The sequence below is a fragment of the Plectropomus leopardus genome, chromosome 6 (assembly GCF_008729295.1).
Source record: "Plectropomus leopardus isolate mb chromosome 6, YSFRI_Pleo_2.0, whole genome shotgun sequence".
Classification (NCBI taxonomy): domain Eukaryota; kingdom Metazoa; phylum Chordata; class Actinopteri; order Perciformes; family Serranidae; genus Plectropomus; species Plectropomus leopardus.
This window is the reverse complement of record NC_056468.1, coordinates 35,243,241-35,265,196: the sequence shown is the minus strand read 5'-3', so window position 1 is coordinate 35,265,196 and position 21,956 is coordinate 35,243,241. Positions and strand designations below refer to the sequence as shown.

At 36.1% G+C, this 21,956-nt stretch overlaps 2 protein-coding genes across 2 annotated transcripts in view; both read left to right on the top strand.

The window, feature by feature from the left end:
- mmp11a (matrix metallopeptidase 11a) overlaps positions 1 to 9,579 on the top strand; it is a 31,061-nt gene extending 21,482 nt beyond the window's left edge. The window contains exons 3-8 of the mRNA XM_042488258.1: positions 1,618 to 1,761; positions 3,670 to 3,803; positions 4,989 to 5,227; positions 6,381 to 6,585; positions 7,671 to 7,931; positions 8,530 to 9,579. Coding sequence (XP_042344192.1) covers positions 1,618 to 1,761; positions 3,670 to 3,803; positions 4,989 to 5,227; positions 6,381 to 6,585; positions 7,671 to 7,931; positions 8,530 to 8,648 — 1,102 coding nt within the window. The 3' untranslated portion in view covers positions 8,649 to 9,579. The remainder of the gene's footprint in view (positions 1 to 1,617; positions 1,762 to 3,669; positions 3,804 to 4,988; positions 5,228 to 6,380; positions 6,586 to 7,670; positions 7,932 to 8,529) is intronic.
- Positions 9,580 to 14,815: 5,236 nt separating this feature from the next.
- Positions 14,816 to 21,687, top strand: LOC121944699 (derlin-2-like). The gene is made up of 7 exons (XM_042488587.1): positions 14,816 to 14,911; positions 15,649 to 15,714; positions 15,836 to 15,909; positions 15,996 to 16,089; positions 18,655 to 18,850; positions 20,064 to 20,154; positions 21,069 to 21,687. Exons 1-7 carry the CDS (start codon positions 14,822 to 14,824, stop codon positions 21,163 to 21,165), a joined length of 708 nt encoding a protein of 235 aa, XP_042344521.1. The 5' UTR covers positions 14,816 to 14,821; the 3' UTR covers positions 21,166 to 21,687.
- Positions 21,688 to 21,956: the final 269 nt, after the last annotated feature.

The following is a 21,956-nucleotide window of genomic DNA, read 5'->3' as shown; positions in this document are numbered from 1 at the left end:
TCTGAGAGCGTTTCTTGGTGAGGACGTCGGGTTTAGACTCTACCAGCACCTCCAAATCTCACCAACTAACATGTTGCATCTTGTTAGTCTTTTCGGTAAACAAGCAGGAGTTTACGTGCTGGAATTAATTCCTTTCTGATTAGTCGGGTCGCGAGGTTTGGTAACATTGTGCCATAATCTAAACCTGTGCTCACCTGTGTTCACCTGTGGCAGCTGGCAGCTGATGCTGCACAGCCACAGGCGCTGCACAGAATACGAGCTGAACACGTCCGGACAGCTTCACCCACAGCAGAGCAGATTCAGTCTCCTCGTCTCACTCTCAGATTAAACACATCATCGGCATGTCTTCAAAATGTTGCACTGTTTCTTTAAATCTTTGGCTCATACTGATGTAACAAGCATATTTAATAACTCAGTTATTAGCTAAAACAGCGCGCCTGGCTCTGTCCAACGGTAAAAAAATCTACAAAGCTCACTGATTAGCAGCTTGTTGATTTAATTTGTCCAAAAAACAAAGTGTACCACAGCTTTTTGCCATTTTACTGAACGATTTCTTGGCTGGGATCAGTTTCTTCCTGGAGTTACATAAACCACCATAAAACGGCAAAATATTGCTGTTACACTTTAGTTTTCTTTTAAACAAAAAAGTGAACATACTTCACAGTGTTTTATGTGATCTATCCCTGTTTTTCCAGCAGGGATAGTGCCATTAAAAGCTGCTGTCTTTACCGAAACATCGCTGCAAACCATAACCATAACAAAGAAGTTTTTATACTTTCACCTAACCACACGCTTACAATATGCAAATATAACTGTGGTTTGCAGAAACATTTTTTCTGGCAATCCAGCTGCAGCACAAGTAGAAAATGCAATATCAATAAAAGACTCATGTAAAGTACAATACTGAAGTAAATGTACTTCCATCACTGCATTTCATTCCTACACAAACACAGACTTCTGGGAATTGTATGCATGAGTCACTTTGAGGGCGCAGACTTAATTTCTCTATATTTATGAATTTATTTATCTATCTTTTTATCTATCTATTTATCACTTCTGCACAGACATGACATTTTCTCATCCAACTTTCCACCAGAAAGCCAATAAGCTTTTCTAAATATGTCAAACTATTTTTTTAATGTCAGAATTTAAAACGTCACCTTTCTGCAAATTACCCCTCATTATACAAAGAATAATCCCATCTAATTTACAATTAATTCTGTTGGCTGTTAATTTTTTGGAACTTTATTTTCATTTTTCTGCAGCAGGAACTTTATGTATTATGTGAAGTGTTTGAGTTGTGCTGGTGAGGTTTCTCCTCAGTATCACGCTGGGTGGTTTTAACTGAGAGGAAAAGTACGAGACGGTGATGGGCTGTTTTGTTCGTGAGCCTGAGGGCGTCGGTAACATCACACCTCGCCGCTGAAGAGACGACTGCACAGATCAGATTAGAGGCAGACACGCGAGGCCGGTGGTCCTCTCTGCTGACATACTGTACATCCTGTGTGTGTGTGTGTGTGTGTGTGTGTGTGTGTGTGTGTGTGTGTGTGTGTGTGTGTGTGTGTGTGTGTGTGTGTGTGTGTGTGTGTGTTTGACACCTGCATTGATCTCCCGCAGGATCGTCCGCTTTCCCTGGCAGATAAGTGAGGAGAAGGTGAGGCGCGTCTTTCGGGAAGCGCTGAAAATCTGGAGTGACGTCACGCCGCTCACCTTCACCGAGGTTCACAGCGGGAAAGCCGACATCCGCATCGACTTCACCAGGTGAGAGCACCTGAAAAATAAAATTTAAAAAATCAGGATTTATGAGGAAAAGGAGTCTGGACACATGTTGCATGTGTACAGTAAAATATACAAATATTATTGTAAAAGGAATTCATTTGTTATAAAGGAAACAGAAAACTTTTCACCACTTTATTTCAACAAATAGAGAAAACACACGTTATGAGACTGATTGTAATTTCATTTTTTTAAAAAACAACAAATAAATCTACCTGTTACCTTCTAACCATGAGAAACCCGAGGAAATCGGCACCATTGTTTTCAAGAATATAAGAAGGCAATAAGTGACTTCACAAGAAATTACACCAACTATTGGCAAGAAATCAAAGTTGCAAGAAAATTACCCGAAAGATTGCAAAAAACAACAGAAAAGTAAAAAACAAACATTGCACTGTTGAGAATCTGAAGTAATAGGGGTTTTTGGTTTGTTTTTTTGTGATGGGAAATAGATGAGGATGCTAGAGAATAGAAAATATTAATTGGTATTTGATCCAAATGGACATTTTTTCCCTCTTTTTTGGTCTATTCTATATATCGTATATATACTGTGTATGAGGCTGAGCTGAGTTTTGGTATGGGGTATGAATGCGAGCTGTGTTTTTTTTTAATTTATTTTTTGGGTGTTTGTATGTGTTTATGGTTATTGTTTTGTTGTTATCGGTCTTGTTTTGATGTTAAAGGTCTTTGATAAGGGTTAAGGGTCTTTCATTGCTTATTTTCTGGTAAATGTTCTAACTTTTTTTTCTAAATTTTTGCTCATTTTTTGGCGATGTCTTGTTAAGTTGCTCACTGCTTCTCCCGATGTTTTTGACAGAAATCTAACCAATATTCTCCAGTTTCAGAGGGTTAATGTTTGATTTTCTTCTCTTTTCTTTTTTTAAATCTTGGTTGCAGCCTCAATCTAACATTTGCATACATCAAAAAATACAAAGTATTGTACGACACAATTTCTACAATTCAACCACTTCAATCTTTAAGAACTTGTGGTTTTACTATGGCAGCTTTATTTCAGCGCTTTTTTTTTGGTTTCACGCCATAATGAACTGTTATTCTTTGTTTTCTGGACTCTCTGGATCCACCACAAGTAAACATGAACAGTCAGCAGAGAATAAAAAGTCAAACATTTTACATCTCTTGCTGAGTTTTAGGACGGATCAAATCACATGTTGACAAAGATCTTTGTAACAGAGACTTTCAGAAAGCCGCAGAGATTTAAAAAAAAAACAGATGATGGCGAGAAAGGGACGAACAGATTACAAACTCCCAGGGATACTGATGTTTTATGGGGGATCTTTGAAATGACGTCAGTTTCTTGCTTGTTTTGTTTCTTCCTGCATCCTTTTTTTTTTTAAATCTTAATTCAAGCTTCACTGTTTGTCAGGTTCCCCTCTGCACAAATACACTTCAGAAATAGTCTAATTTTAATTAAAGAAGGATTTTGACTCTTTTGATGACTCTTCGGGGGATTTATTATAGGGGTTGCACATTTAAAATTAGTCAGATTAAATCAAATCAGATTTTTTTTAACAAAAATGACAGTAAATTATTTTAGGTTCAGGTAACTTATGATGGACGATACTCAATCAGCAGACTGTTTCTTACTTGTTTAACGCTGTTTTTCATCTGTATATTTAGAATATTTATATATAATATAACTTTTATGCACTTTTACCAGGTAAGACCTCTTTTTTTAATTTTTTTTGCTAGTTTTGAGGTAATTTGCTGATTAAAAAACTGGGTTTTTTTTTACTTATTTTCTAGTAATTTTTTTTTACTTCATTTTTTAAGTAATTTTCTTGCACTTTTCATTTTGCACTTAATTCATAATTCATTCATCTTTCCTTCACTCGTTAGTTAGAGTTCATTAGTGTTTGTTTTACGAACCTGCAGGTACTGGCATGGAGACAACCTTCCCTTCGACGGCCCGGGTGGGATTCTCGCTCACGCCTTCTTCCCCAAAACGCACCGACAGGGCGACATTCACTTCGACTACGACGAGTCCTGGACTCTCGGGAACCACATGGGTGAGTGTTTCCCTGAGAAAAGAAGAAAAATCTTTGTTTGGATAAACTCATGTAGGCTATGGTCTTAATGTTCTTTTTATTATGGCCTCATGTTATTATGACCTCAAGTTATTATGACCTATGACCTCATGTTATTATGACCTATGACCTCATGTTATTATGGCCTATGACCTCATGTTATTATGTCTCATTATCGTGAACATGATTTCTCAATACCTTTGAGGATTTTTTTGCCAAATTTGGCACAAACATCGACTTAAAACACAACGATGAACTAGTTATATTTCAGTCAAAGTCTACAGAAGCAAAGTAAAACTTGTCTTGGTTTATTTTTTGTATTTTATTTTTATGAATTATTATTATTTTCAATTAAAGCACTTTTATTTGACGTAAATCGACATGCCCTGAGTGTTGCAGCGGTCTTGTTCAAAGTAATTTCAAAATTTGTTGTTCTCATTAGTCACTTAGACACCAAGAAAAATTGGATCCAGTTTAAAACTTTTTTCTAAAAAGAGCTTAAAACCCTTTAATTTACTTGTATGATTCTAAATATCTTATTCATTACTTTATTGAATTCATCTGGTTTTACTATATAATACTTTGCCTCATGTCCTTTGTAACAATGTTAAGAAAACTGCCGAAATGTATTATGATTATTATTATTTTTTATTATAGTTATTATTATTATGAAAGATAAAGAAAAAAATAGACTAAAATGAAAAAAGAAAGATAATAAGTCAGGGTGGGGTGTTATTTTGAGAACTAATCTCCCCCTGTAAGAGTTCAAATAAACAAATAAGAGATAAGTGTTATTATTTGTTGTTTGCTGCAATATTTAGTCTATTTGGTCGATATCTCTACTTAAATTATTGAGCTAAAATGACCATGAATCTTTAAGTGTTGATTTTATTTCTGTTACTTTGTGGAGGTAAAATAATGTCCCTGGTTGAGTTCACCATCAGCTCGGGTGTTAAATTTAAATTCTTGTGACTCGTGTAACGACTCGTGTAACAGTGATGTGAGTCAGCGAGGGGAGGAAGCAGCGAGGTACTTTTTCATGACTCTGTTGGCGCTGTATCACCTCAGGTAGCAAAATTCCCGCCGCCAGCCGGATCAAAACATACTATTTCCACTATGACACCATTTAAACCAGGTGTTTTTTCGTTTTTTTTACACCCTCTGCAGGCACAGACCTCCTCCAGGTCGCTGCACATGAGTTCGGGCACGTCCTGGGCCTGCAGCACTCCCGCGAGCCCAGAGCCATCATGTCGGCGTACTACTCCTTCTCCTACCCGCTGAGGCTGAGCGAGGACGACAAGCGAGGCATCCAGTACCTGTACGGAGCTCACCCGCGAGTCCTGCCCTCACCGCCGCCCCCGCCGCCGCCTCCATCCAACCCAGAGACCAACGAGATCATCACGAATGTGAGTGGAGCTGATGCAGCATTTAAAGGGATGCTTCGCCTGTTTTCAACCCGATTTGTAGATGAACTTAAAATTCCCTCCATCTAACCGGTGCTAGATATCCCTTCTTCCCCGCCAGCGAAACTCTGCCGGATGACATATTTTGCATCAGCAGAGCTCTCCGAGTTGACCTGTTACGCTGGTGAGCTCAGCTTTTTGATTTGTCACTATGGTAACAGATAAAAGAGCGAGAAGGTCAAAGTTCAGGTGTAATGCTATGAAGAAGTAGTATTATCCGATTGTGTGCCAACACAATTATAATTTCTATATTTTATACCATTTTACTGAATTATTATAATTGTTTTTGTTTTTTTTAGGTGGCACATTTTTTTGGCAATTTTCTTGTTCTTGGTTTATTTCTCCTTTTGTTGCAACAGTTTTGTGTGAAAGGAATTAAAAGCCCTTCCCACAAAGCAGTCTCTCCCAAAATATATGCCTGTAGAGGTCAATGATTTAAGCAAATAATAGTAATAAATAATAATAATTGAAGCGTTACGGTAAACACGTCGCCAAGTAACAACAGCAGAGATCTCCGGGTTGATCTGCGACTCTGCGGAGCTTTTTGTTTTGTTTCCATGGTGACAAATAAATGAGCAATGAGGTCAAAGTTCAGGCGTAATGTTAGGAAGACTTATCCGATTGTGTGCGAACTGCATGCGACTGTGTGCACTTTGTGTGTGTTGCATTGAGCCCGAATAAACTATAGTGTGTGTTGTTGACTCACTAATGTGTGTTTTTTGGACAACAATAGAGCTCTGTGGCACAGAGGAGACGGAGATCCACGGGGAATACTTTTCAGTTTTTACGGGATTTGTTGACAAGAGGATAAAATATGAAATACCACCCTTCAGAGTTCGAGGTTTCTGTGGTTAAAACAAACTTAAATCAAGTGAATGTCTCCGCACCACATCACACGGGGGTGTATTTTTGAACCGTGATGATAAATGAGGTCAAAGTTTTTAGTCTCGTAGGCGAGCACCAGGAAAGGTTCCATTTATCTTTTTGTAAAGCTTTTTAATTGGACTTTTTTTATTTTAGGGATTAGACAATAAACCAGCTTCTTCATCCCGCTGCAGTAAAAGTCCTAAAAACTTCACGCTCTGTCTCATTTCAGCCCGACGCATGCCAGACGGACTTTGATGCCGTGTCTATGATCCGAGGGGAGCTGTTCTTCTTTAAGTCGGGCTACGTTTGGCGGATCAGGGACGGGCATCTGGAGAGCGGTTACCCGGCGCTGGCGTCCCGTCACTGGAGGGGGATTCCCGAAAACATCGACGCCGCCTTTGAAGACAAGTCGGGGAATATTTGGTTCTTTCAAGGTGGGCAGCGAGGAGCGTTTGAGCTGTGCTATTATGTGGTTTTAGGATCATGTTAAGTCACTGTGCAGGTTTAATTTAAAATTCCTCTTAAAAAACGTGGAAAAAAACTGTTGGAACAACTTTTTTTATGAGTAATTGACTTAAAATATGTGTTCAGAAATATGGTAATTAAGTATATAACACTTAAGATTTTTTTTTAGATAATATGGAAAATGTATTTGGATCAACTTGTATGGGTTATCAAATTAAAACTTGTGTTCAGAATTATGGTAATTAAGTATGTAATTACCATATTTCTGAAATAATAAAAATAATAAATTTTACTTATAGAGCGCTTTTCATAATACTCAAAACTCCATACTCAGCTATCATAAGTAAAACATACAGAATAAATAAAATCGAAATTGACACATTTTGAAGTTGATTCCTCATTATAAAAATCCTTTTTCACATTATTTAAAAATAATTAATAAAAGTCTTATGTTCCATAATTATGACCACATGTTTTTAAAGTTGATTACTAGTAAAAATTTAATTTATTTAACACATTTTTTTCACATTATTTTAAAGGAATTTTAAAGTGCTATATGATTAATTACCATAATTTTGAACACAGTGAATTTCTCGTAAAATTCTGTTATTGTATTTTTTTCAGGGGGGCGTGTTTTCTTTTTTTTTTTTAAAAATTGTGATTTTGTTTTCTTGTAAAACTTTTGGTGGATATTTTTTCTTTAAAACATTTTTGGTAATTTATTATTTTTTAAAGATCTTTGGTGATTTCTTTCCTCAATTTTTTTTTAGATTTTTCTTTTTTGTTGTCTTTAAAAATTTTAGGTGATTTTTATTCCCCTTTCGTGATTTTTAAATAGTACATGCCTTCCAAACATGCAGGCCCACCATCATAAAAATTGCCAAAATTACACCAGTTATTAGATCCAGATCCAGGTCAAAATAGAAAATATTGCTGGATTGTCAAATTTCTGAAAGTCCGTGAGTTTAGACTCTCTGACGGGGAATTTGGTTGAATCGATGTAGAAATGAGATTTACCATCAGAGCTGAATGTCGTCCGTCTCTCTCGGTGCAGGTGAGAATTACTGGGTGTTTGACGCTGAGATGCAGATCAGAGGGCCGGAGTCCATCAGGAATTTGGGTCTGTCGGTGTCCGGGATCCAGGCGGCGCTGCGCTGGGGCCACGACTCCAACTACAACACCTACTTCTTCAAGTCCGGCAGCTACTGGAGGTTCAGCCCCCGCGAGAACCGCGTCGAGTCCGTCTACCCGCGCAGCATGCAGGACTGGAGCGGCATCCCCCACGACGTGGACGCCACTTTCAGGGACATCTACGGTAAAACACCAAGACAAAAGCATAGCAAAGTCAACAAAGTTAAGGGTTACTCCACTTCATCCACTTACTTTATTGAGAGATCTTGCAATATTTTCAAATCCCTTAAATTTTTCCACAAAAAAAAGTCAAACTGGAAGAATGTTTACCAAATTTAAAGGGTAACTTTGACATTTTTCTACTTGGACCTTATTTTCCTATGTGTTTTCATTTAAGTGACTAAAGGGAACAATAAATATTTTATTTTTTTTTTTTTAATATTTATTTTTTATTTATTTATTTTTAAATAATATTAATAATTTTAAATAATATTTTGAATTTGTCTAGTATATATATATATATATATATATATATATATATATATATATATATATATATATATATATATATATATATATATATACATATATATATTCTTGCTAATTTTTGGGTAATTTCTTCTTTTGTTGCTCATATTTTTTGAACCCGTGTTTTTTTGCTCAGGAATTTTCCAATTAAAATATACAAATTTAAGTCATTTTGAAATGCAAAAAAACATAGAAACAACCTTAAGATTTCTGAGACTGATTAAAAACTTCACGTCGTGTTTTCTGTCTTTCAGGCTACGCTCACTTTATCCGGGGACGACAGTACTGGAAGTTCGATCCCGTTGGCATGAACTCTTTAGAGGGCTACCCTCGCTACATCGGCATGGATTTTTTCGGCTGTAAAAACGTGTGAGTCTGTAACTGTGGAGATTAACAGATTTTGTTTTTCGTTTTGTTTTGTTTTTGACTATGAAGAGGAGTTTTTGGAGCAGAGACGTTTGTGTGTCCATCCTGCGGATTGCGGAGGATGAGACCTTTAAATCTGTTTATGCTTTACTCCATTTATCGAGTTACACCTTCTTCTTCTTCTCAGGAAAACCAGGTAATGTTTTTGTACTCAGACTTGGCACCTCCTGTGCAGCTACACTCATATTTATTTTGCACATTTTGTCACCACTCAGCTGAGATCTGGGCCTCTGTGTTAATGACGCGTGACGCCGCATCGTTCTCACTTCCTGTTTTTTTTTGAGCCTCAAAACTGAACCAGGATGTTTTCCATCTCAGCTGTTGTTGTTTCTGTCATGACTCTGATCCTCGAGTGTTTGAAGAGTGACATCAAACTTTAAGCTTGCAGCGGACAGATTTGTAAATTCGCTGCAGGCAGAGTTAAATTTTTAGTTTTGATGCTGTAACTTGAAACCTGTAAATCATTCAACATGATGCCGGTAAACAAAAGTTTAAGGATGTGATCACACGTGCACTTGATTTTCCTGCCGGCTTGACTCACACCGACCATGAATCACAACATAAAAACAACAGTCACATTTAAACTTTTTTTTCCTAAAAAGCACTTTGTAACTTTGCTAAGAAAAGTGCTATACACATAAAGTTTATTAATTATCATTAGAGAGCTTTGCAGAGCTGCATAAAGATTATTTCTGAGACACAGTCATAACTTTTTTCGTGCTCAGCTGACTGTGTCCAGTTCAGCTTTATAATTATTTAGTTTTATGCCCTGAATCGAGTCTCTCAGGCAGCATGCTGTGTGATGTCAGAGTTACTGCAGTTTAACACCTTGAGTGACATCACTTTCCATGTGCTGCATTCAGACACCTTTCCCTAGCATTTAACCCTTTGAAAACTGAGCAAATTGCATGTATTTCTTTCAAAGGAAATGAGCAACTTAACAAAAAAGGACCAAAAAAATAGCAAGAAAGTTACAAAAGTTAACAGAAAATTTCCTGAAGATAAGCAACAAAAAAAGACAAGTAAAAATTAAAAATAAACATGAAAATGACCTTAAGAAAGTGCAAAAAAAACTGGGGAAAAGCATAAAATCTTTAATTTTGTAGAATAATTTTCTTTTAATAATATCACAGAAGAGCCCTGAAGAAACTGGTTTGATTTCTTGGGGATGGGGAAAAAAGGGCAATGAGCTACTTGGTTTGAAATACTCCACATGTTGCAATGAAATACTAGATTAGGAAAATAATTTTTTTAAAAAACTACAGAAAAATGTCTAGGGAAAAAAAAGCTAAAACTATATAATTAAATTTTCAAAATTATAATAGAAAATTATTATATTTTTACGTACTTTTTCTTAACTTTTTTAAAAAAAAATAATTTTCAGTTAATTTTTGTTATTTTTTGTTTTACTACTGTCTTAAACATTTTCTCGGGTATCAACGGGTAAAGAAATCAAGTGCTCACACGAGGAGTAAAAGTTGCTAAAATTAGTGTCTGTTTTGATGTCACTCCTCTAACTCGATGCCATGAAGCTGTCAGTTGTTGGTGCTCACTCACCGGCGTGCGGTCTGCAGAGCGTCTGTGGCAGTAAGAAGCTCCAGGGCGCCATCCGGTGTGCAGCTCCGTCACCCTGCAGCAGAAGTCAGACGATTCATCAGATATGTTTGTCCCTCTTATGCTCAATGAAGTCATTGCTTATCTACAACACGGTGCTCTTTTCAGGTTAGTCTGTGCGACACATTCAGGGACAGCAGCTGCTGCAGGAGGCAGCGGTTCTCAACCGCAAACTTCAACCGACTTTTACTGAATTACAAGAAAAAGTCTCAAAAGTTATCAAAAGCTAAATAGTGGAAAGTAAGTTTGCTCAAGTGCAAAAATGAGGTTCTTGTACTTAGTTTGTCCATTTTCTTCCACTTAATACATCTAATCTGCAGCATTTATTTGACAGTTAAAGTTGACCCTTTAAAACTTGGGCTAATTGGCTTTATTTCCTTTAAAAACATGAAAGCAATGAGCAACTTTAGCAGAAATGACCCACAAATAAATAAAAATAAATTATAAAAATAAATGTTAAAAAGGGAAAAGAAAATAACCTTAAAAACCCCAAACAAAAAAAATACAATAAAAAAGAAAGCAAGGAATTTACCAGGAAAAAAAGTGCTTAAAAATATAATAAATCTGTAAAATAATTTTAAATATTTGATTGTGATCATTCTAAATACAGTTTTCCTGGCATTTTACTATAGCTTGTAAAAACATAATAATTTTCTAAATTAAAGTTTTTGCAATTTGGGGGACATTTCTTGACAAATAATAGAAATAATTTATAGGTTTTTTTCTCATCACCTTTTCACATTTCTTGCCAAATTGGGCATTGCCTTTTTCCCCGTGTTTCTGAAAGAAATCAAGAAAAAAAGAAAAGAAAGAAAAAGAAAAGAAATGCATGATAGTGATACCGATCCAGCTTTCAAAGGGTAAACTTGTAATTGAGTATTTTTACCTTGTTGTTTTGGTATTTTTACTTAAATAAAGGATCTGAATACTTCCTCCATCACTGCTGGAAAGTTAAAGGTAACTCAGAAGAAATGTTTGAATTGTGCGTTCTGCAAACCACAGATTTTTTTATTGCGTTTGTAGATGATCATGTAGCGGACAAAGTGTGCTTAGGTTTAGGGAGAAAAAAAAACTCAGTTATGGTTAGGACAAGATCATGTTTTGGCATAAAATACCAAGTTTTTGGGGCATAGTCCTCACTTGAAACTTAGCGATGTCTCGGTAAAAAATAACTTCTTCTTGTGCTAATATCCTAGTTGAAAAAGCAGCAAACAGTCCCTAAAAAACACCTGTTTGGTGCCTAAAAAGCCACCGGACACACAGCAATTACTCACCAAGTTAAACTGTTTTCTTTTAGTTTTTTGTTCCTGAGCGGTGGTCTGCAAACATTTGCAGAAACGTACGATGCATATGTTTTCTTCAGGGCCAGCGGGCTGTTAAGGGCTCTCACCAACCTAATAAATTCATGTTACGACCTGTTTGTGGGTCGGGCCCCGCAGGTTGAGAACCGCTGCGTCCCTGGTTGCAGCACTTGAGACGTGAAGGCTCCCTTTGGACCGCGGTGTTGATCCAATGTTAGTTTTTTCAGTGCAGGACGCTGACGAGTCGTTACAGCTTTCATCACTCAGACTTTGTTGTTGTTGTTTGAATCATTTCTACAACTCAAGTGTTAATCAGTGAACTCTGAATATTTATACAAAAACAACTTGGCAAAGGTTTGTTGTACATACATGCTGTTGATTATTATTTTTTACTCATATGTAGCCCGTACCCTGTACATTGAAATGTATGAACTGCATCATGTTTTCTTTTAAATAAACCAATAACCTTTTTACCAAACTCTGGAGAAATTAAGCTGATTTACTGCGGGAAAATTTAAACGACACACGCTCTATTTACCCATTAATGTCCTAAGTGGAAGTTCAAAATGTCATTCTCAGCATTTAAAGTACTAGCTGACTTAAGACACCGGTGGAGACGCCTTCAAAAAGTTTCACAAAACGCTCCAAGAGAGAGGAAGAGGAAGACAGAAAAGAGAAGAGAGAGGTAAAGGAAGAAGAAAACAAAAGAAAAAAGGGAAACACTTTCTCTCTTCTTTTTTCTCCGTCCCTCTGTCTGTCTTTCCCAAATTATTGTAATGTTTGTTCATTTTTATTTGGCGGTGACACTTTCCTAAGGCGCCTCCAGACCCTGGGGAGGGAGCCGGCCGAGGGGGAGTCACCTGGTAATCCATCAGCCATCTAAAACTGTTCGTGTGGATAACAGCTTTTTGGGGAATTTTGAATTTTTTCATTCCATTTTTTCAAAATCGTTTTCTTCCTTTTTCAGTTATTAATCTTGAAGGATGGGTTGCGCAACCTTCGTTCTTCAGACTTGGTGCAGTTTGTTATTCCCAAAATCCGGACTAAGTTGGGAAAGAAAGCTTTCAGGTTTTCTGCTCTTTTTGCTTTGAACAATCTGCAGACTGATTTTAAACTGCAAAACCTACCTTTTCAACATTTTTAAATCCTTAGTGAAAAGACATGAAGCCAGACTGTCTGTGTGCAACTGTTTTAACTGCTGACTGAAGACTGATTTTTAATGTGTACTGTATACACATACTTATACTCTGTATTATCAATAAGAGTCAGGGTCCGATCAATAATTGTGCCCAATCACTTCAAACGTCCTCCTCTCTCTACAGGCTGGTCATCGACAGTGACGGGCAGGATGTGGCCGGTCGTTTTTGGTTTTGTTTGTGTCACTTCTTCTGTTTTGGCCACATTTCTAATCTGTCCTCACCTGTGAGGCTCCTTCGTGACCATCAGTGTCGCCTTCTGGTCCTCCTTCTCCTCCCTGCTCTTTCTAAACGAGCATTAAAGATTAAAAAACACCTGCAAAGCGACAGTGAGCGCAAATTCTGCGCATAATTTAAGGACTGGCTCTGTTTTTAGCATGACGCTAGCTAGCTAGCCACAGGTAACAATACCGTTGTTCACATTTCAGTAATTAGACGTCATTTAGCGAACATTTTCGACAGGAAGCAGCTTTACTCAACTTACGCGGTTTGTTTTGAAGAAGGGGAGCAGGTTTTTTTGGCTTCTTGCCGGCTGTTTTGCTGCTGTTCATTATTTTTGGTACTTTAGTTAAAAACCAACAGTTGCTGCTCGCGCGCGTCTCAGCTGCGTCACGTGATCACAACAAGACAGCGCGCGCGGTGGACGCCGCTGCCGATACGTGGGGCGTTTAAATACCGCTCGGAAAAACGAGGTACCATATATTACAAATGAATTGAACTGTTGTAAAAAGTGCGGGGACATGTCCCACGCGCCTGCTTTTGACATTGTTATATAAACGAAGTCATCAATTAAGTAACAAACATATAGGTATAAATACAATATGTATTCATCAACTTTGGACTTTGAATGATGATTTTGAAAAATCTAAAAAAAAAAAAAAAAAGGATGATTTAGTAAAGACAATCTCAGTCACAAGGTGACTAAAAATACCAAACTAAAATACTAGTAGCACTTAAAAAAAATTAAATCATGTATTCATACCGTTGTTTGTATTTCTTTTATTCACCTACTATTATTCATCTACTTTTTAATTTTTTTTTTTTTTAAAAAATAAATTCTCAGTCACACCAATAATTAAAATTATGGTGGGTACATCTTTTTTTACGGAAGCGGATTAGGGCCATTTATGATGGAGAAAATAATTTTGGGCAAATCGAGATTAAAGTCGAAATTTCGAGAAAACCCGCGGCTGCATTGAGGGACCCCTGCCCGCCCTGTGTACCCCCCAGCCGGGCCAGGTCACCCCGGGCCGGGCCTCCGGGATCCCACTCCGGCCACGAGCAGCCCTCCCCGGGCAAGTACACAGAGGCCAGCGCGGCTCCCCGCTCTCCTTGCGACTTTATTCTCGAAATTTCGACTTTAATCTCGAAATTATATCACGACTTTATTCTCGACATTTCGACTTTTTCTCACGAAATTTCGATTTAAATCTCGTAATTTCGACGTTATTCTCGAAATTTAAACTTTATTCTCGTCATTTCGACTTTAATCTCGATTTGCCCCAATTTTTTTCTCCATCATAAATGGCCCCAATCCGCTTCCGTAAATTATTATAATGTATTTCACTCAACTATCATTTATCTAGTTTTATTTTTTAAATTTGATTATCATTCTCTTATTTTTCTTCCCTAAGATATTTCAGTCATTCCACGCTTTGTATTTATATCTATATATTTATTTGTTTATTTATTTGTCTATTACTTATTTTTCTATTAATCTATTTATTTATTTATATAAACATTATTTCACAAACTAAATTCCGCTGGGATTAGGATATTATTTTTCTAAGGTACAGATAAAGAGTAAATGTAATAAATTAATCATATTCTGGATATTTCTGCAGTAATTATATTTCTGCGTCTGTGATTATTAGAAGTTTACAGGATGCGGGGTGGACGGCGTTAATTGACGGTCGAAGCTGATTGGCTGGTGGCACGCAGAGGGGGCGTGGCCTGCGCTGCTCATTCAGAGAGTAAATCATGTCTGACAGTGAGCCGCAGCAGCAGCGATGGCTCACAGCTTCACTCAGGAGTATTTTCAGATCCCCGTGGTGACCCGAGCCTACACGACCGCCTGCGTCCTCACCACCGCTGCTGTGGTAAGAAACAACAAATAAACAACAACAACAACAACAACAACAACAGTTTAAACTTTGACCTCCAGCTGCGATCAGACAGGAAAACAACTTTTTTTTTTTTTTTTTTAATTAAAAAAAAAAAAAAAATCATTTCCAACTTTTTGAGCTGAATTATGTTGTTTCCATTTGTTTGTTTTTATTTGATGTAACTGTGTGCAGCTCACAGTTTTTGCTTTATATTCACGATTAAATGGCTTTCTAGTAGAAAAGAATAGATTCAACAAAAACTTGAAAACACTTGAACATTTTTTTTGGTCATAACATGTTGAACTGTTGGAGCTTTTAAAATAATATTAACAAGTTAAAATGTAATAAAACCCTCTGTCAGTAGTAGTATAGTACTTCATGTTTAAAGTTTATTGTGCATATTGTACATATTTTTAAGTCAATATTTATATGTATTTGTATTTGTAAATATTCATGTATGTATTTGTTTGTTTCTTCTTTCTTTAGCAGTTTTGATTCTTTTCTCTATTTTATTGCTTTCTTTTAATTTGTTCAAATTCCAGTATTTTAAATATGATAATAAATAGTAATATATTTCAATTATGATAAAAAAAAATCAATCAAATCAAATTAAAATAAAGTAAAATAAAATTCAGTATGTTAATGCTAATTATTACTGTTCATGAATGTCTTGATACCCAACGTGCTGAAAAATCCTAAACTGTGTGTTTTGTTTTCGGGTTTTTTGTAAGCAACTCGAGGTCATCACCCCCTTTCAGCTCTACTTTAACCCAGACCTCATCATCAGAAGATACCAGGTAGCATGTATTAACGATTCAATGAAATTTAAACACACACACACACACACACACACACACACACACGTGGTATGTTTTATATCTACACCCTTAATTCCTTTTTTTGTTTGTGTTTTGTCAGATATGGCGCCTGATAACCAGCTTCCTCTTCTTTGGTTCTCTTGGGTTCAGTTTCGTGTTCAACATCATCTTTCTGTATCTTTTACTTACATCTTAGTTTATTTTTAAAAACCCAACTTCTAAAGAAATATCTCTGCAGCAGCGTCCTTAACTACAGGAAGTTATCGATACTGCCGGATGTTGGAGGAAGGCTGTTTTCGGGGAAGGACGGCGGATTTTGTCTTCATGTTCATGTTTGGAGGAATCGTGATGACTGTATCCTTTCAGACGTTTGGCAAAAGAAAGTGTTCATGAAAGGTTTTACTGCAATGACGCTTAAACTACGTGCTGTTATGACATTTTAAAATTACTCCTTAAAGGGAGTTTTACAGAAATCATAAAAAAGGACATTTTTTCACTCAGATTAGATTCGATTTTTACTGTCATTGTCCAAAGTAAATATCAGTGGAACAACATTAACAAGATGAAACAAAATGATGCAAAGATGAAAGATATAGATAGAGATGAATGGAGGATGAAAAATGACAAAAGAACAAAAGTTTTATTAATGTGTACATTTATACAGAAATAACAGCAATAAAAACAGAAATGCTCAACATAGGCAGAAAAACTGCATGTAAGTGTATAAAATTGCTAAAAAAAAAAAAAAAAAAAAGTTATTTAATCATGTTTAATTATCAATCATTAATGTTATCCATAATTTTTATTTTTTTATTTTTTGGAAATGAGAGATAGTTGTAATTATTGGTTAATATACAATTTATTTCAAATATCATCATTAACTTTTTTATTTTATTTATTTGTTTATAGATTTATTTAACAAAAAAATCTTGTTATTATGATTAGTATTATTATTTAGCTATCATACTTTTAAAAAAATGATCTACAAGCTCCTCAAACTGATTGTGGATTTATTTTTAATACTAATCGATGATTTGTTTCAGTTTTAGTATGAAAACTGTCCACAGTGAGGTCTTTGTACTACAGGGATTATTCTAGACATTATTTCTTAAAGGTTTTACCAATATTTTATTTTTTTTAATGTGCTTTTTTAAATGCAGTTTAGAAATCTCAGGGACGGGGCCAAAAGTCCTCTGTATCGATACAAAGTGGTGACAGAAATCTAAGAAAGGACATCTAAAAATCTGGTCATATAAAACAAAAACTTGGTGCAAAGTTTGACACCACCAGATTGATGAAATATGCTTTAATAAATTTGGGTAAACTGATTCCTTAAGGTGGAAAAAAAGCTGGTTTCAGTCGTTTCTGTCAGATTTCAGGTCAGTGTGGTGATAAGCTGGTGGATAAACACCTCATTTGTAGGTTTTGTTATTCTCCTGAGGGCTACTTTTTAGACATCTAATTTAGGACGCCCACTGGCCAAAAACACGTAAAACCGGCTACTATACCTGCAGCCTGTCTCTTTCTGATGACGCTCAGCAGTTTGTGTCCGGAAGCTCTTGTTTACTCTCCAGGTTGATGATTCGGTCTCGGGTCTGTTCAGCACAGACGTCCCTCTGGGCTGCTGTGAAAAAGTCAACGTACAAGTTTAAGAGGTTTGTCTGGAGCTGTTTGATGTTTTATAGACAGTAAAAATGCAGCTGTAATTCTGCTGTAATATCAGGAGAGCACAGTGTGCTGTTGGGACGGTAACATGCTTCGGCTGGCTTTTATTGTGAAAGGTTTAGATATCGCTTTCACAAGAATAAGACGCGAGGTCACAGTGACCTTTTACCTCCAAATTCTAATCAGCTCATCCTTGTCTCAACGTGGACATTTGTGCCAAATTTGCGGAAATTCTCTCAAGGTGTTTTTGAGATATTGTGTTCACAAGAATGACTCAGATGCAAGGACACGGTCACCTTGACCTTTGACGACCTAAATGTAATCTGTTCATATCTGAGTCCAAGTAGACATTTGTACCAAATTTGAAAAAATTCCCTTAAGGTGTTTAAGATATGATGTTCACAAGAATGGGACAGGTGCAAGGTCATGGTGAACTTGACCTTTGACCGCCAAATTCTAATCATCCTGATTCAAAGAAGAATTTAAGGAAACTCAATTAAGGGCTTTTTTAGATATTGTGTCCATGAGAATGAGATGGATGCAAGGTCACAGTGACCTTTGACCACCTAAATGTAAATTTTTGAGATATTGGGTTCCATGACTAAAACGGATGCAAGATCCCATAGCGACAGTGATCTTTAAGTTCTGACTACAAAATTTGGGTCAGTTCATCCTTGACTCAAAAGGGACATCTGTGCTAAATTTGAAGAAATTCCACTAAATGTGTTCTTAAGATTTCGTTTTCACAAGAGTAGGACAGTTGAGATCACAGTGACCTTGACCTTTGACCACCAAAATCTTGTCAGTTTATTGTTCAGTCCAAGTGGACATTTGTGCCAAATTTCCCTCAAGGCAATCCTGACATATTGCGTACTGAGATACTGGGATGGATATAAAAACCAAGGTGACCTTGACCTTTGACGACCTAAATGTAATCTGTTCATCTTTGAGCCCAAGTGAACATTTGTACCAAAACTGGAAAAAAAAATGTTTTTAAGATATTGTGTTCACAATGAGAGATGCAAGGTCATGGTGATCTTTTTTTTTTGTTTGTTTTACAATTTTTCTTATTTGCCGGTTCATTTCTACAATATTGGTTTCCCGTTATCTCAGCTCAGGTTTAAATCAGGCCTTTAGGATATGTTTTGTTTTTTTGTTTTGTGAAATTAAACGTGAAACTTTAATAAATGTAAAAAATGTAGCTCTAAGGTGAAACAAACTGTGACGATTTGTACGTAACCTGAAAGCCTGCAGCTTTTCGGTCTCTTCGCCAACGTCTTCTTCCTGGGTCAGGCCTTCATCATCATGCTGGTGTACGTGTGGAGTAGACGACATCCGCTCGTACGCATGAACTTCTTCGGCCTCCTGAACTTCCAGGCGCCATTCCTGCCCTGGGTGCTCATGGGATTTTCGCTGCTGCTCGGGAACTCCATCATGGTCGACCTGCTGGGTATAAAAACAAAATCTGATGAAACGTAACTATAGATTAAAAAAAAAAGAAAAACTAGATGAACATTTGTATATCAATTACTCACCCCGTGTTACGATGAATCCACACATGCCTCTTTGGTCAACAAAATATCCGAAAACGGAGAAAATTTTGGCAGAATTGAAGTCACTGTGGTTCATTTTTAACAACAGTAATATCAAAACATCCATAAATCTTCCACAACTCGTGCAGAATAACTGAATCCTCACTGTAGTTTAATTTTTACGTCTATTGCACATATTGTACATATTTTTAATTGTATATATTTGTATTTGTACATATTTAAGTATGTATTTGTAAAAAACAAAATTTCTTTCTTTAGTGCAACTTTTATTTAAAAAATCTATTTTATTGCCTTCTTTTAACTCTTTAATATGTTAAAAAATCTTAAGGTATTACAATTGTTAATAATTAAATTAAAATAACATTAAATAAACGTGTGGAGCAGAAAACATCCGCTCGTCCGCATAAACTTCATCAGCCTCCTGAAATCCCAGGCGCCCTTCCTGCCCTGGGTGCTCATGGGATTTTTGTTAATTTATCCAGTATTTATTCAGTACCTTTCAAACAGACATTTCGGATTCTCTCCTTAAAGCCAGGCTCCATTAACAAAACCGATAATTTTACCTCTCTGAACACAGGAGCTGCTGATCTACCGCTGCCTCCATCAGTTAGTTTGTTTTAACTAAATTGTATTATCAGACAGCTAGAGTCCAATTTAAAGTTATTTTTTTATCAGAAATACATAAAAGGTGTTGTACATCTATGTTTACAGGGTGAGCAGGGAATTATTCTGACTTTTGTGTTGTGAACGAATCCCTCTAAACTCTCGAAAAACATAAACCTAAAAAACAACAAAAAACCTTACAAATATAGTTTTATATTTAAAAAAAAGTCCTTGCAAATACTACGCACTCCCTTTTTCCAAACACGTGCACTGGAGAGGGACGAGCAGAGCACAACTTACACTCTGAGAAACAGACTAAACTGCAAAAATAATGATTTTAACGCAACATTTTGGCACTAGAACCTAAACATTAAATTACATTAAAATCATGATTTTTGCAAAGTTATATTTGGAAAAAGTCTCAGTAACCTCCTAAAACAGCTGGTCACTGTAGTTACTGGTTTATTATTTGTTATATATATGATATATTTATTTGTTTTTCATCAGGTATCAGTGTCGGTCATATGTATTATTTCCTGGAGGACGTGTTTCCAAACCAGCCGGGAGGAAGGAAGCTGCTGATGACACCAGAGCTTCTGTAAGGACCAGATTTTTTTAACTTATACATATTTATTTTATTTGTTTATTTATATGTCTTAAACTATGAACTGTGTTTCAGGTATTTCCACATTTTGTTAAAATTGTCTTTATATGTAATACATTTTTTTAGCCATTGTTGGTTGGTTGTAGTAAAAACATTTCCGGGTTAAAGTTCATTTTATTTTGCTAAATTAAAATTTACTTAATATTTTTAAAATAATCGTGGCATTTGTTCTGAGTAAAACAACGTGTCAAAATTAAAGCAAGACGGAAATATGCTGTAAAGTTGGCGAATGTTATATTTTAAATTAAGAAATTGGGAAACACCTTATTGCCACAGACTATCTTTTTAAAAATCATTTTTATTTTAAATGACAGCAGGTTGTCTTTAACCGTTTAGCAGCCAATTCTGCTCAAGTTTTTAAATGGTTAAAGATAAAGGCACGGAAATAAAGCTGATTTATGAAAATTCGTTCTAGCACTTAAAAGCTTTGCAGGGTTCAGTCAGAGGAGATACATTTTATGACAAAGTTGGGTTTTCAGTTGTTCCAACACTTTTTCATAGAAAAAAATATGGAACTTTTTCATAATATATATATTTTTATTTCCCTACAAGCCTGTAATTGTAATTTCAGCTCTGAGGAGAAAATCAAACATACGTGACAGTCACACATTAACGCACGTTAGAGCAACGTTGAGTCGAAGCTTTAGAAAATAAATTTATATTATAAACTTTTTCTAAGATTTTAAATGACTTTTCCAGGCTGAGAAAGTGTGATTGTGAAATTTCATGATTTTTTTCGTTGTATTTATAGTTTAATTGTATAAAGAAAACCAGCGTCTTTGTCTGATTTAAGAAAAGCAAAGAGATATTTTTTTTTGTTAACATGTGATCCCGTTCTCTCCTCACAGGCGGATCATGTTCGACCGGCCGGAGGACCCAGACTACCGTCCCCTCCAGGAGGAGCAGCAGGGGGGAGGTCTGCAGGACGAGGAGCCGGACAACTAACAGCACCAAGACGCCCAAAATCCAGATAAATCAGAGGACAAAGGAAGAAAGTCAGAAAAGTGTCTGAGGAGGAGGAGGAGTGTCTTTTTTTTAAACCAAAAAATGCAAAAGCATGTTGGAGTTTAATGGCACGTTCAGGCTAAGCATTTTAACTCCGGAGAAAACAGCAGCACAGAGACGGCCGAAAAGTCTCAGAAGAAGACTGAATTTTGCTTCCAGAAACTGCAACATAAACTGGCAGTGAGATATAACCCCAAAATGCATTTGGGTTGCTCAAAGAACGACAGAGCGCTGCGTCCTGCACACGCATGTTGGCAACAGCAAAGACACTGAAGAAGACCGTCAGAGTTCACATGAACCGAACCGTGCAGCATGTCAAATGTTTTAACTACTTAAAACCTGCACAAACTGGACTGACTTGACTTAATTTAAAAAAAAGGTAGGAAGGCAAAAGAAAAAATGACTCAAAGATAAGCGAGAAATTAAGAAATAGAACTAGAAAATCCCCTGAAAATCAGTAAACAAAACCACAAAAAATTAAAAACAAAAACAAAACAAAAAAAAAACCAAGGCAAACAAAACTGGGAAATGTTGCTTTGAAAAAAATAGTTATTTTGTGACATGATTTTAAAAATTACATGAAAAGTTTTTTTTAAAAAAGTAAACAAAAACAAAACATGCAAACAATACTTACTTTAGAAATATAATTATTCTGTAACATAATTTTAAAAAAATACCTGAAAATAAAAAAAAAAGTAAAAATCCCAAAACGTAAAATAAAACATGGAAAC